Here is a 17,356-nt window from a genome sequence, read left to right as displayed (position 1 = left end):
AGGAGTTTAGTGTGCTGTTTATTCATTATAGTATATTGGGGATTCTGTAAAAAGTGGTGCTTGTGCAAACTGTTGACAGCTTACCTTTCAACTGACTTATTCCAACATTTTTTACCACATCGTGGCACCACTGCTGCTGGTTCAACTTTCATAGTTCCTATGAAGAAAAAAACACTTAAACCAAAGAGCCCTTGCCAACTCTGAGGGATCAGTCTTCACCTCAGCCAGTAGTTGGTGACTGCATTGGCCAGTAATCATTCCTCAGGCCACTTACCTCTCTGGCTTCCTCTGGTTTATTCCTTTCAGCCACCACAAACTGGGAATGAGCCACATCCTCTTCAGTTGTTCCAGTGTACAAACCGGGCATGGGAGAACCATCTTTACTGGGGCATGGAGAGATGCTGGGACTCTGATGGATGTAGCCAGGGGAAGAGACCTCTTGACAGAGTACAAGTTTCTTCCAATAGTCTGTCATTAGGGTATACCTGTAATGAAAAAAAAAACAAATGGTGCAACATTGTTCATCAGAAGGCATGGTATCTATAAGAAAAGATGATTCACTTACATTAGCCAAGAAATTCTTATAAATGGGCAATCCTTGTAGATAGAATACCATACTTGTAAGTCGGTTTAGTAGAAACATTCCTGAAGAAAACCTATCAGATGATTTCTGACAGACAAAACTTCATCTCCTGCAGATTCTGAAGCTCAAATCTTTGATGCTGAGGCAACCTGTTTCTTACAACAACATGTGAAGGAAATTTCCTTTTCCCAGATTACAGCCAGTGTGAATGAGTTTTTTTATGGTAACAAATGGATGTTCCCCAGAGGTAATGGAGAACACTGGACTAAAATAGTGTATTTGCATGATGTTTGAATTTTTATAGCAGAAGTATAGTTGTACACTTACTGTCATAACATTTTAAATCATGATCGCTAAGACACTGTTTCAGTGCAGTGCTCTCCATGATCTCTGGTTAGGCAGGAATTATACCTTGTAGATGTTTAGTTATACTTCAACACAAGTTATTTGCATTGAATCTTTATATTTGCAAATCTTGGATAATTTTCCCTCAGCATTTAGAAGTTACAGTTGCTTTGTAGTTGAGGTTGCAGTTTTTTTTTTTTTTGCTTTTTGTTATGCGCACTATGCTAAACCAGTTACAGGCAGTGTCAAGGCTCGTACAAGGGCCATATCTCCTTTGATGGCATATTGGAAAGGGATGAACTTGAAGTATTCTAGAGACAGCTATATGGTCCTCTGTACATAGCATTACTAGGCATTACAAACTAGATTATTTTTCTAGATTCAGGACTGGCTTTGCTCTGACAATTCTCCAGGGGTTCCTGGTTCCATGTCCTTCCTCTTTCCAAGTTGGATAGGCCTTAGTAGTCAACCCATATAGCTTAAAGGCTACTGCAGCAATGGGAATGATGAGTATAGTACAGACTTGCCTGTATCAGTAGATGTACAAATTCTGCACTGTTACAGTAGCTGCACTCACCATCTCATCTCCTCCCTCTATTTTTGTATATAGTTACTTGTGATACAAAATTATTTTTTTATTACATGTTTTAGTGGTTCAGGATGAGTACGGTACTACTAAAATTTTGGGCAGGAAAGACCAGAAGTTTCTTCACTCTGACTGCTGATTTTCCCTCCACAGGACTTCCCAGCCTGCAGTCAGATTGGAAGTGTGAGAGAGAGAGACAGGCAGATCTTTTGGAAACTAAGTGTTTGTGTCTTGGGTAACATGCAACCTATATAGTCTAAAGGCTATTGTAGCAATGAGGAATTTGAACATCTGCCGTTATGGGTAAGTGCAACTTGCATATCTGCCCCCCCCCCCCCAATCCATGTGTGTTCAGTGCCTCTCCTGTCTCCAGGGATGGCAGGTTTTTGCCAGTCTGCCTTATTCCAGTTCTCTTTGGTAAAGTAGCTCTGAAAAACCACCAAGCACAACTGCAGGTCATCATTGGTTAGTTTCTTCTTAACAGGTACAGTCTTAAGGTTGCAGTTAGACTGGCCAGCGCATCTAGTTGCTTTTCTAGTTGCACCAACTTTAACTCATTCCCCACCTGTGACTCTACAAGTCTTTGTAGTTAATTCCTCCATTGTTGGGCACACCAGGAAAACATGCTAGGGACACAGCAGTTACAAAGTTGTATAGAATTAGTAGCCCAAATATGGTTTGCACTTAGCAGCAGAGGCATACATCTCAGCTGTCCGGTTTTCACAGAATGTCCAGATTTTTGCCTCATCTTTGTTCTGTTCCTTGTAAAACTAAATAATGACTTGCCTTTGAGCTTTAGACTTCACATCCTTCAGAAAATGTATGCTAACACAAAAACTTTCTAAGTTTATAAGAACAATATTTAAATTATGTCCCTGTTTTTGGGCCTTTGCCCCCATCCCCTGCCCTCCCATTGTTTTAGGTTTTAACCAGATTTCTTATGCCGAAAAGTTGAGAGGTATGAGCAGAGGTACTCTTAAGATCTTAAAATGACAAGACACTTGGACAGCTGCCTTAACTCTTCAACAAAAGTTCATAGGTAAATATTAGGCTGGCTGTCCTTGTGGACAATTTTAAGCCTAGCCAGTTTCCTCTTGGTAAGAATCAAACCCTGTACTTTGTGAGATAAGCACCTTAACCATTATGCCAACCCCTGATATCCAAGTAGAAACCACAGACAGAACTGCCATAGGACGTATGAATATTTTTTGTAAAATCTCAGGAAAAACAAAAATGCTTAGCCCAGTTGTCTCAAAAGCAAAAAACACAACAGCTCCTTTGGTTAGTTTTCCATAAAACAGAATTGCACAGCTTTTCTGTCTGTCTAAAAAAAATCCCTGGCTGTAGGCCTAGGTTAGACCACATTTGCATCTTTGAACATCAGCTGTTTCCTCAAAGTGTAATTTCTGAAGATCGCTCTGACTGGGCTCTTACAGTGCACACTACTAGCCCAGTGTAAACCTCCAGTTGAGGAATGAACTTCCTGATAATTGCTCTTCAAGCTATTTCTCTTTATGCAGCATTATTTTTTAATTGGTAATCAGTGCTTGGCTTAAATGTAATGTTTGCCTCATGGCTGTAGGAATATTCCTACTCTCCATTCCTCAACACATTTGTAAAAGATTCATAACCCTCTTAGCACACACAGTGTGCGTGTGTGTGTATCTATCTGTACATGGTTACACTTCGAAAGCTTGAAATATTGAATTTCAACACAGTGTGAGAAACTTCTCTGTGTGGAAGATTTTCAGTCCATATATCTCTAGTTAATCACTGTATATTAATCAGATCAGACAATAGTAGTAGAAGTAGCAAACTTAAACTCGCCTTAAGTAAAAAAAAAATAAATAAAAAAAATATATAATTTGAAATATTGTACAGATAGCAAAATAAATTTAAAATGGGTGGCGAAAGCCAAACACATTCTGGCTAGGCTTATAAATGCCCTAGGGCAGATAGCCTACTATGAACCTATGAATTCTTAAGTATTCGAAAGTAATCCAAGCAAGGCAGGCAGTCTGTTTCCAGTCGAAAATCCTTTAAGTACACAGACAAATGATTGAAGTAAAATAAAAATAGAGTAATATTTTCCTCCCAAGCTTTCTAAATATATATATATATATATATATATATATATATATATATATATATATATATATACTTTTTATCAGGCAAGGGAGTGGTTTATGGTCCTGCCCTACTTAGTAGCTGTCATAATAATACAACCCTTATGTACTTTAAATAAAATTTATAATGCTGTGGTACCTCTTATTTAACCAGATTATTAAGTAGATTGTCTGTGATTTTATCCAAGACAATATACTACATGGCTGGAGATATATCAACCTTAGTCCATTTGGCAATCAAAAATATATATAAATATATACATATATACTTTGCATGTAAAAAAATAAATTTTAAAAATTGTGTTCTATTTTCATAACTAATTGTTAACAAAGATCGCTTTCTTCCTTCAAGACTTCAGGTCTGTGTACAAGAACCCTAAAAACTATCTATAAAAATATTATTATATAATTAGTTAGTATTGTTATTGCACATAATTTTGAATAAAGTGAGAAAAGAGATCCAGAAAAAGAAAAAATAAGAAAAATGTATGATGATGGAAACTAAATATACACTTAAATTAAAACTTATTTAAAATAGTATTTAAAACCAGCTGGTAGAATAAAATAAAATTAGTCATGTAAATGTGGCAGTTTTCTAAGTTCCAGTGCACTTTTAATTGAACAGTAGTAGTTTAGTCCAGGCTTCCTAAAGGAGTTCAGCTTTAATTGCCACAAGTTCATGTTTCTCCAGAATATTCGGGATGTCTCCTTCAAGATCACCCATGTCTTTGCGATTCTGGATCTGGAACATAAAACCTGTGTGTCTTTTATGAAGAGAAAGGTGTTTGGCTAGTGCATTATTTTTACATCCAGAGCGGATTTCTGACAGATGACATAAAATCCTACGCTTAAGTTTATTTACAGTCTTGCCATAGCCGGCGTTAGGCACCCTCCAGACCCGCGGCCGCGAGGGGCCCCTAGTTATATCCCCGCACACAAGGGCCCCCACTAACAATGTGCAGCCAACTTGCACACAAGTGGCCGCGGATTTCTCCTTCATCTTTGCCCAGTTCCAGTTCTTGCAGACTCGTAATTACGGCGGCAGCATTGCAGAATTTGCGGGACCATTAAAACTGCCTTCCTGTAAAATGTGATGTCAACTGAAAGCTGCACTCCATCAGGTCCGCTTCAGTAAAGCAAGGACCTGATTGGTTGCAGCAACCAAAGAAGTAAGTTGTAGTTTTTTTTTTTTTTTTTTTTCTCCAAGGAAGTTTTTTGCAACGCACTACTTGTGTCAGTTGCCTTTAAAATGGCACGTGTAGCAAGCATTCCTTTCTCTTGTTTTTCAAGAGAAAAGTTTGCTATGCTACTTGGATTTTCGGGAGATCGTTTATTGGATTACTGGTGGCGTGAGGAGGACAAGGACTTTAGAACATTCGGATAAGCAAAAGAGCTGCATTGTAAGGGCAATTTTTAAAAGCTCTGAAGAATTATTCTTTTAAGGACAAATTTAAAAATGCTGAAATGGTCTGTGTGGTGGCAATCAGGGGGTCAATCTTTAATTTAGTTTGAGTAGAGGATTAGTTGCAGCCTTCCACTACAGAAAAAGGTAAGTTGCTGATTTTTTTTTTTTTAACTTTTTTATTTGGGAGGGGGGGCACAGGGAGATGAGGGTTGTATTATTTGTCCCCAGAATTCTTGGATTGGGGAGTGGGGGTGGAGAGGGGGTTTGGTTTAAATAGTTTTATTTTAGCTTTGTCCAGATTTCTTGTGCTAAGAGATAAGGGGGGTGTCTTGTTTGTGATAATTAATGTCCAGATTGTAGTTTTTTACTCAGTTCTGCTTAAGAATAGTCATATTTTTTATTTATTTACTTTTGCTTTGTCCAGATTTATGCTGATAGGTTGGTAGTGGGGCGATAGTGACTAAGAAAATGTAGATGATGATTTAATGTAGACTAATGCAAACCCTGTTATTTTAGTATTTCTTCTTTAAGTTTGTAACATCAGTATTTACAACCATCTCTTGTGCTATGCCTTTGGTCTTTGATTTTCTGCTTTGTTCAGAATTGTTGTGCTGAGAGGTTGGGAGGGGGAGTATGGGCTGTGAGAATGTTGTAGAATGTCCTCATGTCTGCTTGGGATTTTCTGCTCTCTCTCTCATGAAAAATTCGAGTGCATGCAATGAAAGACCTGTTCTAGCATCTTTATAAGTTTATTAGATAAGTGTTTAAATGCCTGATGTTATGCCTTTGCCCTGCCTTTTTTTTTTTTTTTTTTTTTTTTTTTGCTTTGTCCAGAATTATGTTGAAAGAATGTTACAGAATGCATAAATACAAATTTAATGCAAACCCTGTTCTACAAAATTTTCTGCATTTATAATAGCTATGTTTTAAACTATCCCTGATGTTCTGCCTTTGTTCTGCAGTTATTTTTGGCTTTATCTAGAATTGTTGTGCTCAGAGGTTAGGAGAATGGTAGGGGTTGTGAAAATGTCACATGGTGTTCTAATGTTTGGTCAGTTTCGCATTAAAAAAAAAAAAAAAAAAAAACATGTTGGTTCAAGCAATACATGCCACTGCAAAATCTGTTTATACTAGCATCTTTATTGGTTCATAAGCCAAGCGTTTTAAATCCCTAATGTTATGCCTTTGTCTTGTTCTTTTTTGTTTTGTTTTATTTCTTTTTGCTTCATCCAGAATTACTGTGCTAAGAGGTTGGTGGTGGGGGTATGGGCATTGTGAAAGCTGTGGGACTGTTGCTTGATATTTGTGGTCTGTCCCTCAAAACAATTTGGTTTTCTAGCAAAACTTTGAGATTGAAGCAAAATAATACACCATTCAGTCATTTCATAAGCATTTTTAAAGGGTTTCCCTGATGTTTAGCTTTTGTCTTATGCTTCTGTGCTTTGTCTAGAGTTCTTGTGCTGAAGGGTTGCGGGTAGGGGCTGTGAGAATGTAGAGAGTACAGGAATTATTGTAATGCACGCTGATGGAAAACTTGTTATATTATCTTTATAAGTTTAAAACAATGTTTAAAACAAAATTCTTAACACTACTGCTAACATATTTCTGCTCTGAAATTAATGGCTTTATCTGGAATTATTATGCTGAAACATTGGGAGGTATGGGACTGTGAGAATTCTGCAGAATGTACTGATGTTTTAATTCATACTAATGCATACTCTGTCATTCTAGTACATTTGTAAGTTTATAATAGCAATGTTTAAAGCTATCTCTGATGTTATGCCTTTGTTCTGTGATTATTTTTGGCTTTGTCTAGAAATGAGCTGAAACATTAGGTGGGGGTAGGGCCTGTGAGAATGATGTCCAATGTTGAGATGTTTGCCTAGTATTTTTGGTCTGTTACCCTCAAAAAGATGTGGGTTCATGCAACGCATGCTACTTCTAAATCTGTTCTAACATCTTTATTAGCTGAAAAGCCCAGTTTTTAAAGCCCTAATCTTATGTCTATGTCTATGTTAAGTAATCGAACAGTGAAATGTTCGAACTTGTAATAATCGACCCCTAAATGTTGAAACGCCATAATGTCGAATGGCAAAAAAAAACATAAAAACACCCAAATAAACCATAAAAATGCTCTAAGAAGGTGGGCAAGCTCCCCTGCACCCCTCACATGGAGGCTGCACCCCCCCACACCCCCTCTACTTAAATATACCAACTCCGAGATTGCATTACAGTGCAGACAATGGAAAACTTCCATGTCCGCACTGTATGGAGATCTCATAGGTTCATAGGTTCATACTAGGCTATCTGCCCTAGGGCATTTATAAGCCTAGCCAGAGTGTGTGTGGCTTTCACCCCCCCCCCCTTAGGATGAGAATACTATACCCATTAGTTTGCTGTGCCTCTGTCCAGCAGTGACACAGAGATGATTCCCGGGGTAAACCTACGATCTTCCATCCACTCGTCAAGATTTCTCTTGAACAGAGTCAGTGAGGGGCTCTGCCTCACATGGACTGGGATTCTGTTCCATAGTGTAGGGAGTCTCTGGGTGATGAATCTGTCCCTCCAGCACGTCCTATTTATATCCGTGTTGAGGTTTAAGTCTCTTGCTCTCGTGGCTCTGGTGGATTTGGATTTTTTGAGGTGGAGCATGTCCATTAATTCCGGGTTGGACATGGCCTTGTATGTCAGGCACAGATCACCTCTGAGCAGACGGTATGTGACTGAATAGAGCTGGAGTTTCTTCAGTCGAGCAGCGTATGACATATGTTTGAGCCCCTTTATCCTTTTGGTGAGGAACTTTAGGGGTCTTTCCAACTGCTGCAGGTGTCGGGTAAGGTACATTCCGAATGGGGCATTGTACTCAATCATTGGTCTGGTAAGTGAAGAGTACAGGGGTACAATGACCTCTCCTGATCTGGATGTGAATCCCTTCATGATCAGGTGGGCAATGTAGAAGGTCTTCCTAACCACTTTGGCAATGTGAGTGTCAAAAGAGAGGTTACTGTCAACTTGAGTCCCCAGGTCCCTGATAACTTCTTCCGTGTTTAATGGATTACCACCTATGTGGTAATTAGGGGTTACCTTGTTTTTCCCAAAGGGTATGACTATACATTTTTTGGCATTTAGCTTAAGGCCATGGCTCTGGCACCAGTTATCCATTTCTATGAGACCTCTCTGGAGGATGTCTGTGTCTGATGGAGTGTCAATTATGGTGCGCAGTTTGCAGTCATCTGCAAATTTTGTCAGCCACAATCCCCTTATGTTTGCCTGCACTTCAGAAAAATAAATGCCTAACAAGAGGGGGCCCAGGACTGAGCCCTGTGGGACACCGCTCGTGACCGGCTTAGAGTCTGACATGGCACCAGCAACTCTAACCCTGTGGGTTCTGTCCTTGAGCCAGTTTGCAACCCATGTTGTGACATATGGGTTTACATCTAAGCTGATGAGCTTTTCTATGATGCCCGAGTGGGGTATTGTGTCGAATGCTTTTGCTAGGTCAAGGTAGGCTGTGTGAACTGCCTTACCCTCATCAATGGCCTTAGTGACCGTTTCGAAAAAGTCGACCAAGTTCAAGAGGCAGGATCTGCCCTTGAAAAAGCCAGATTGGGTAGGATCCAGTGTCTGTAGGTCCCCAATGTCTTTATTTATGAGTTCCATTATGATCCTCTCCATAGCTTTGCAGACAAGGCTCGTCAAGCTTATGGGGCGGTAATTTCCAGGGTCCGTAGAAGCACCGCCTTTGTGGAGTGGGACCACAGTTGCCGTACGCCATTCTTTGGGTACGTATCCTGTAGTAAGGCTAAGATTAAACAGCAGCCTTATGTGTGGGTTTAGTTCCTCATTGAGTTCGTGTAGCACACAGCTGGGGACACCGTCCGGTCCCATTGATGCTGTGATTTTTGCTTTAGAGAGAGCAGCTCTCACCTGGGCATCTGAGATGTTTGGGAGGCTAGACTCTGGTGGGATAGATATTTCTCCTTTTGGGGGAGGGAGGAGAAATTTGCACTGAACCTGTCTGCCAGTATGTTGGCAATGTCTGTGGGTTCAGTGATTTTTGTATCATTTTGGACTAATTCTGAGCATATCTGGGAGTTTCCACCCAGGTTTCTAACATAGCTAAAGAAGGCCTTATGATTGTCTTTTGTGTCTTTAGCGATTTTTCTCTCAAAGTTGGCCTTGGATGATTTTATGAGTGATCGTAGTTTTTTGCTAGTATTGATCAGAGATGCCTTCCCTTTTAGGGATTTTGCTCTGTCATGTAGTAGCTTTCTCCTCTAGTTGTTGAGTTTGTTTATGGCTGGGGTCCACCAGACCGGGTGCCTGCCTTTGGTGGAAAGGGTTTTGATTTTATTAGGGATTGCTTGATCCATACATTCATCTCCATTGAACCATTTGACATTCTGACAGGTCGACATTTTTGGGTTGATTATTACATGTTTGAACATTTCACTGTTTGATCACGTAATATAGACCCTTATGTCTTGCGTGCTGAGAGGTTGGTGCTTGGGGGTATGAGCTTTGAAACAGTTTCAGACCATGCTTGATATTGTAATCTGCCCCTCAGGGCAATTTGGTTTTCTAGAAAACTTTGAGGATTGAAGTAAAGGGAAGGGGGCATGGCCACACCTTACACCCTCCTAGATAGGGCCCCCAGGATGACACTTGCTGGGGGCCCCCAAAATGCTAACACCGGCCCTGAGTCTTACCCACATAGAATGTATCACATTCATTGCACTGTGCCCTGTAAATTACTTTTGTAGTGTTTTAGTCGCCTCCTGCACTGGTCTTAATGATTTTCTTTAAGTAAGGGCAATAAAAACTGTCACCTTGCATAAATATACAAAATGTACAATTAGCTTCGTATCTTTGTGTTTCTCTCATATGGTCTAGGTTTAAATTCAACAAAACTTTTAATGTTCCTGGCCTTCCTGTAAACAAAGGATGGGGCTTCACCTAAGATGTTAATCAGAAAAGGGTTACTTGTGACACTGGCCCAGTTTTCTTCAATTAACATTTTTGATACTGTGATAATCCAAAGTGTATGTCAGGATGCAGCTATTTTTGCATTTGTTATTCTCTGTGGAATTTCTTAACATTCTCCTACTGGGGAGGTTGAGTGAAGGTGCTTCAGTCCTTTTCTGTTCTATAATGGGTTCCAGGATGTTTTTTAACATCTGACTTAGCCTCTCACTGCTCTGGATGTAAAAATAATGCACTAGCCAAACACCTTTTTCTTCATAAAAGACACACAGGTTTTAAGTTCCAGATCCTGGATGGCATAGACATGGGTGATATTGAAGGAGACATCCTGAATATTCTGGAGAAACATGACCTCATGTGGCAATTAAAGCTGAACTCTTTTAGGAAGCCTGGACTAAACTACTACTGTTCAATTAAAAGTGTACTGGAACTTAGAAAATTGCCACATTGTTTACATGACAATTTTTTTTATTTTATTTTATTCTACCAGCTGGTTTTAAATACCATTTTAAATCAATTTTAATTTGTGTATATTTTGTTTCCATCATACATTTTTTCTTAATTTTTCTTTTTCTGGTTCTCTTTTTTTTTTTTTTCCACTTTATTCAAAATTATGTGTAATAACAATACTAACTAATTATACAATAATATTTGTATAGATATATTTTTGATTGGTAAATGGACTAAGGTTGATCTATTTCCAGCCATGTAGTATATTGTCTTGGATAAAATCAGACATAAAGGATTTTTGACTGGAAACAGACTGCCTGCCTTGTTTGGATTACTTTTGAATACTTAGTAATTCTGTACAATATTTCAAATTATATATTTTTGACTTAAGCCGAGTTTAAGTTCGCTACTTCTACTACTATTGTCTGATCTGATTAATATACAGTGATTAACTAGAGCTATATGGACTGAAAAATATGCCACACAGAGAAGTTTATTACACTGTTTTGTTTTTGGACCCACTATACTTGTTTAGTGGGTTGTTTGAGACTTCAGGGATACCACTGAAATTATTTTTTTTTGGGGGGGGGGGGTGTCTCGAATTTCAGTATCTCAAGACCATAAGCTCAGATATCCACAATATTAAAATATCATAACATCACAGTACATAATATTGAATTTCCTACCTCCATTGGCTTTTTATAATAAGTACGTTGTGTTATTGGTATCGGGGTGTGCGTAGTACCACAGTCATTATGGCTAAAGTAAAATATCCTGCGCCAGGAAGTAAAGGAGCAATGTACAAAACTAACATCTCTCAAAAAGGAAAACCAGTGTTACTGTTGGAAGGTTATATTCTAAATCTAGAGCGATCATTGAAAAATAAAAAGTATTGGTGTTGTAAATGGAAATCATCTCAGCAATGCAAAGGTAGGGCTGTAACCGCAACTTGTTTAACTGGAGGAATTGTTAGTCAGTACAGCATAATCATGCTGGTGATCTAAATGAAATAGCAAAGTATAAATTGTGCTCTGAGTTGAGGCATAGGGTGAAGGTTTCACGGGACAACCCTTGTCTGTTGGTTGACAATTCTATAGCTTCTACTTCTGTTGATGTTGTTCCCAGTTTACCGAATCGCAAAGCATTGTTACAGCAAGTAGGGTACAAAGAAAAGATAGTAGATTACCAAGTAATCCTAGTATGCAGTTGCAAGAAACAAAAGTAGCCCAAGTGAAGCAGCTGGATTGGACCCACTCACCAAAAATGGATGACTCAGTAGTAAAAATCACAAAACCACTTTCATCAAATCAGCACATAAATCCAGGAACAAAATGAATAAGCGCTTTCATCTAGGTAATCTAGACTTCATCAGACAACAGTTAAAGCACAGATACTTCCTTTTATACAAACCAAACAGGAAGTGGCGTAATTCAAAGTTGATTAGGGCAGATAAATTACTTTACATTAAGTATTCATGAGATGAATAAATTAAAATGAAATCCTAAATAAAGCAACAGACTGCAAGACACAAAACCCCCACAGCAGTATAAATACAAGTTAAGTGCATTAAATAAAAAATGAAATTACAAATTTATAAAAAGACTGATGGTATGTAATAAATACAATAAAAAACATTTAAAACCATGTAAAATAACAATATGATGTATGTGTGAGTACCATGGTATATTAAACAGTAATCATTTGGGAGGTCATATTACCTCTCCAGTGCCTTTAATTTCAGTAAGGAGCTGATTGAAATATTTGCGTTTAACCCTGGCCAGTTCCCTGCATTCAAGTGTAGCTGCCAGTATAATTCTCTTTTTTCCATCAGTAATGACCATGCTCCTCCTCCTACCATCAGTGTTGATACTGTCTATAATGAAGAATAAAAATTTGTGATTGTTGTTCTCCATCATATGCTTACTTAGTGCATTGGTGTCTTTAGTATTTTTAATATATAAATATTCGTAGATGCGGTTCTTCAGCTTCCGGTCAGTCTTGCAACATAGAAACACTTTCTCAGAACAACAGTTGTATTTCTGCCTGATCTTAATTTCCACATTGTTGACACAAAATATATTGCCTTCTTTTGCAAATTTACAATAGTTGCATCTACCACACTTATTCATGGAACCAGGTTTTTGGTGAAAGAGCAGGCTCCTGGTTTCAAAAATGTTCTTTAAATTCTTTCCTTTTTATACACAGTAGTAGGTTGTGAGCTTATCAAAGATGTAATATTCTTTTCATGTTTAAGAATAGATCAGTTTTTCAATAAAATATCCTTTAAAATGAAACTCCCATCAGTAAAAACAGTAGTAAATGAGGTTTTAAAATCTCTACTTTCTTCGGCTGGAGGGCAGGGAGTGCCTTCTGTGTGGAGTCTGCATGTCCTCCCCGCGGTTGGGTGGGCGTTCGAAAGACATGCCTAAATGTGCGTGCCTTCGTTGAAGGTTGAACGTCGAGCTGGCACCTCGGTGTTCGTGAAAATCTACTGCCAATCATTAGCGGACCGGAGTTCCGCTGTGGCGACCCCTAACCGAGAAAAGCCGAAAGACAACAACTTTCTTCCACTATGCTAGCGTCATGAGTGTTGGATGAAGGTGAGGTAATAGATGTACTATCACCAGAAAGTAAGGGGAGGTAAAAAACCTCTCTCCCTTTTGTTGACAACCTCAACCATAATGTTAATAATAAATCTGTGAGTGTAACCCTTCTTAGAAACATTTCTTTTAGTGTCACATTCATTCAGAAATTCATCCATTAAAGACACCATACGTGCTGCACACATGAATTGGCCTTTAACAATAGCCTTCTTTTGTTTCATAGGGTGGGTGCTAGAATAATGTAGTGAAGAGTTTGAATAAGTATTTTTTGTAAAAATCTTTGAAACTTCTTATCATGATAGTTCTTAAGTAAAAGGATGTCAAGGAAAGAAATTGTATTAAAATCACTGGTATGTGTAAACTTTAAGAAATCAATCAATAAAATCATTAACAAGTTTGTTAGGTCCATCCGTTAAAATAAACGTGTCTTCCAAAAACCTGGTATAAAACTTAATATATTCAAAATACTTTGAGGGGAACAAGAAAACTGGTCCATTCTTAAACATGAAAAGAATATTAGATCTGTGATAGGCTCACATCCTACTACTGTGCATAAAAAAGGAAAGAATTTGAGCATTTTTGAAAGTAGGAGCCTGCTCTTTCACCAAAAACCTGGTTCCATGAATAAGTGTGGTAGATGCAATTACTATAAATTTGTAAAAGAAGGCAATATATTTTGTGTCAACAATGTGGAAATTAAGATCAGGCAGAAATATAACTGTTCTGATAAAGTAGTATACTGTGCTATGTGCACTGTCTGTTCGTATTTCTATGCTGGCAAGACTGACCGGAAGCTGAAGAATCGCATCTACGAACATTTATATGATATTAGGTTCATAGGGTAGGTGCTAGGCTATCGGCCCAAGGGCCTAAGTAAGCCTAGCCAGCCAGGTTCTCTGGCTTACATGACCCAAGAATGTTAATTTCCTGTGCCCCTGTCGAGCAAAGCCACAGAAGTGATCCCCGGGGTATATTTCCTATTTCCCATCCATTCATCAAGATTTTTCTTGAGTGCTAATGAGGAACTTTGCTTGACATAGATGGTTAGCTTGTTACAGAGTATAGGAAGTCTCTGGGACAGGAATCTATCCCTCCAGCATCTCCTCTTTATTGTGGTGACAAGGTTTAGGTCCCTAGAGCGTGTAGCTCAGAGGCATTGGGATTTCTTTAGGTGTAGCATGTCCAACAGCTCTGGGTTTAACATAGCTTTATATGTTAGGCAGAGTTCTCCTTGGAGAAGGCGATATGTTACAGGGTAAAGCTGGAGTTTTTCTTTTTTAGACTGGCAGTGTAGGGCATCTGTTTGAGGCCAGTAATCCTCTTTGTGAGGTACTTATGTGGCCTTTCCAGCTGCTGCAGATGTCTTGTGAGGTACATTCCAAAAGGGGCATTGTACTCTATAATGGGTCTAATGAGTGTCGAGTAGAGGGGAACAATGACCTCTTTTTTTTCCTGGATGAGAACCCTTTTGTGATGAGGTGTGCCACATAGGATTTCCTGACTACTTTGGCTATGTGATTATCAAAGGAAAGACTAGTGTCCACCTGGGTCCCAAGGTCTCATCACACATTCGGTGTTAAGTAGACTGCTGTTTATGTGATAGTTCATGGGTACAGAGTTTTTACCAAAGGGGATGACAATGCACTTTTTGGCATTGAGCTTGAGGCCATGCCTCTGACACCAGGCATCTATCTCAGTGAGGCCCTTCTGTAGGATGTCCACATCATTTGAGGACTCGACTATGGCTCCTAGTTTACAGTCATCTGCGAATTTTGTTAGACAGCGGCCATCTGTGTTAGCCTATACTTCAGAGAAGTAGATACCAAACAGGAGACGTCCCAGGACTGAACCCTGTGGGTACTCCACTTGTCACTGGATTGGATTCAGATTTGGAGTCTGCAACTTTTACAGTATGGGTCCTGTCAGTGAGCCAGTTGGCAACCCATCTTGTGACGTAGGGTTTTATACCTAGTTTAGTGAGTTTAGCTATAATTCCAGAATGGGGGATGGTGTCGAAAGCCTTGGCAAGGTCAAGATAGGCCATGTGAAATACCTTACCCTCGTCTACGGCTTTGGTGACTGCCTCAAAGAAGTCGATCAAGTTCAGAAGGCATGATCTGCCTTTCACAAACCCGAACTGGGAGGGGTCCAGAGTTTGGAGGTTACCAATGTCTTTGAGTTCCATGATAATACGTTCCATGGCCTTGCAGACCAGGCTCATCAGGCTAATAGGGGTGATAGTTCCCAGGATCAGAGGTGGCTCCCCCTTTGTGGAGTGGGTAACTCTTGCTGTGCGCCATTCAGTGGGTACAAAGGCTGACATGAAACTATGATTGGACATGGTGCTTAGGTTGGGAACCAGCTTTTTCTGAAGTTCGTGTAAAACACAGCCTGGGATGTTGTCCGGTCCCATGGATGCTGTGTTTTTGGTTTTAGAGAGTGCAGCTTTTACCTGCATAGATGTGATTACAGGGACTCTGCATTCTTCATGTATAGATATGGGCCCTTTAGGGGGTGAGAGCGGGGTAATGTTAACACTGAACCAATCTGCCAGAATGTTGGCAATATCATTTGGTTCTGTAATTTTTGTGCCGTTGTGCTGTAACTCAGTGCAGATCTGGGTGTTGCCATTGAGATTCTTGACAAAGCTAAAGAATGATTTGTGGTTGCCCTTAGAATCAGTGGCGATTTTGTTTTCGTAGCTAGCTTTGGAGGATCTTATAAGGGATCGCAGATTCTTACTGAGGCTGACCAGGGAGCTCCTCCACTCATGGGATTTTACTCTCTTTTGCAACAGTTTCTTTGTTCTGTTGTAGAGTTTATGGCAGGGGATCACCAGATTGGCTTCCTTTTTTGGAGGATAATGTCTTGGTTCAGTTTGGGATAGGACGATCCATGCACTTGTGGAAGTGCTTATAGAGTGCATTTGTGTAGGATTCAGCAGTCGTAACTGTATTGTCCATCTGCATGGGTGTCATGAAGTTCGCCACTTCTGTCTTAAGAAGCATGAAGTTGGCTTTGGAGAAACTAGGTTTAGGATATTGTTGCCCCTGGTGGGGGTGTGGATAAGTTGATCCAGGGCATTGGAATTTATAAATTCCAGAAAGCATTGAGCGAAGGAGTTGGTACATGAATAGTTTTCCCAGTTAATGGTGGGGTAGTTGAAATCGCCCATTATTAGGGTGTTTTGTTGAACCCTAATATTTTCCAGTATATCAAGAAAAGAGGAGTGGGAATCCTGGGGCATGGTGGGCGATCTGTAGGTGTGGATATCCTTAATGAATATGGACACACCTCTGCCTTTGGTGTTCTGGTCCAGGTTAAATGGCCAAAAAGTGTGGTGTGAGTTATAGCCTGGTAATGCAGGGGTGCTCGCTAGAGCCTTGAACCAGGTCTCAGTCACTGTACAGATCAATGTTCTCCATTTTAAGGAGTGCCTCGAGTGAGTGCATTTTGATATTTAGACTTATAGCATTGAGTAGCATTACCCTCAGTTTTTGCTTGCCTGTTCCTGTTACGGTGGTGAATTTGTCATTTGAACCTTGCCTAAAAAAGACACTATAGGGGCGGCAAGAGCCTTAGCCAGTATCCGGAATCCCAGGGGCGACAAGTGCAGTCTATCTCTGGCAAAGCATTGTGGTCTGTCGACCATGTTGTCCCAGGCAGACAGTTACTTGATCCCGTTAGAATAACTCCAGAAGCTTAGCCAATTATTGAAGTTAGTCATTTTGTCCTTGTACTGCAGTGTCATTCTGGGTGATGGCAGGATGCTACTCAGGGCTAGGGTCATACCTGCCTGGGCTACAAGATCTGTGAGCTCTTCCATGTCTCTTTTCGTGTAGTCCAGGGAGGTACATCTCAGATAGTTCACACCAACATGGACAATCACAGAGTCATATTTGTACTAGTGGAGTGACCTGAGTGCGTGGGTTATGTGGCAGATCCTGGCACCTGACAGACAGCTGACAGTAACCTTCTCCTTGTTTAGCCTGGTGAATGAGTGTGCCTGACTATAGAGTCACCTATGACTAATGTGTTGGGTACGTTGGTTTGCCTTATGGACTGTGGTTTGTTGGCACACTGAGTCTGTGGGATATGTCTCATTTGAGTTGTGTTGGGGGTGGAGGTTGCTTGCGTTTCTGCTTTGGAGGTCTCTGTTGCTTGAGCAAATTATTATTTAGAAGCCTCTGCGAATGTTTTTGTGTTTCTATGTGTGGATTTTGGTGGTGTAGGTTTAGTGGGACTATGTGATGAGTGTGGTGTGGTGCAAGTGTT

General features: G+C 39.8%; 1 protein-coding gene across 1 annotated transcript in view; it reads left to right on the top strand.

Annotated features, from left to right (window-relative positions):
* The window catches only part of UBAC1 (UBA domain containing 1), a 256,346-nt gene that overhangs the window by 206,839 nt on the left and 32,151 nt on the right, over nucleotides 1-17,356 (top strand). The window contains exon 12 of the mRNA XM_044058118.1: nucleotides 7,385-7,392. Coding sequence (XP_043914053.1) covers nucleotides 7,385-7,392 — 8 coding nt within the window. The remainder of the gene's footprint in view (nucleotides 1-7,384; nucleotides 7,393-17,356) is intronic.

This window comes from Protopterus annectens, chromosome 16.part0 (genome assembly GCF_019279795.1).
Source record: "Protopterus annectens isolate FY-2018-M chromosome 16.part0, PAN1.0, whole genome shotgun sequence".
In the NCBI taxonomy this organism is placed as follows: Eukaryota; Metazoa; Chordata; order Ceratodontiformes; family Protopteridae; genus Protopterus; species Protopterus annectens.
The sequence above is the reverse complement of the archived record's forward strand: the minus strand, read 5'-3'. Positions and strand labels throughout refer to the sequence as shown.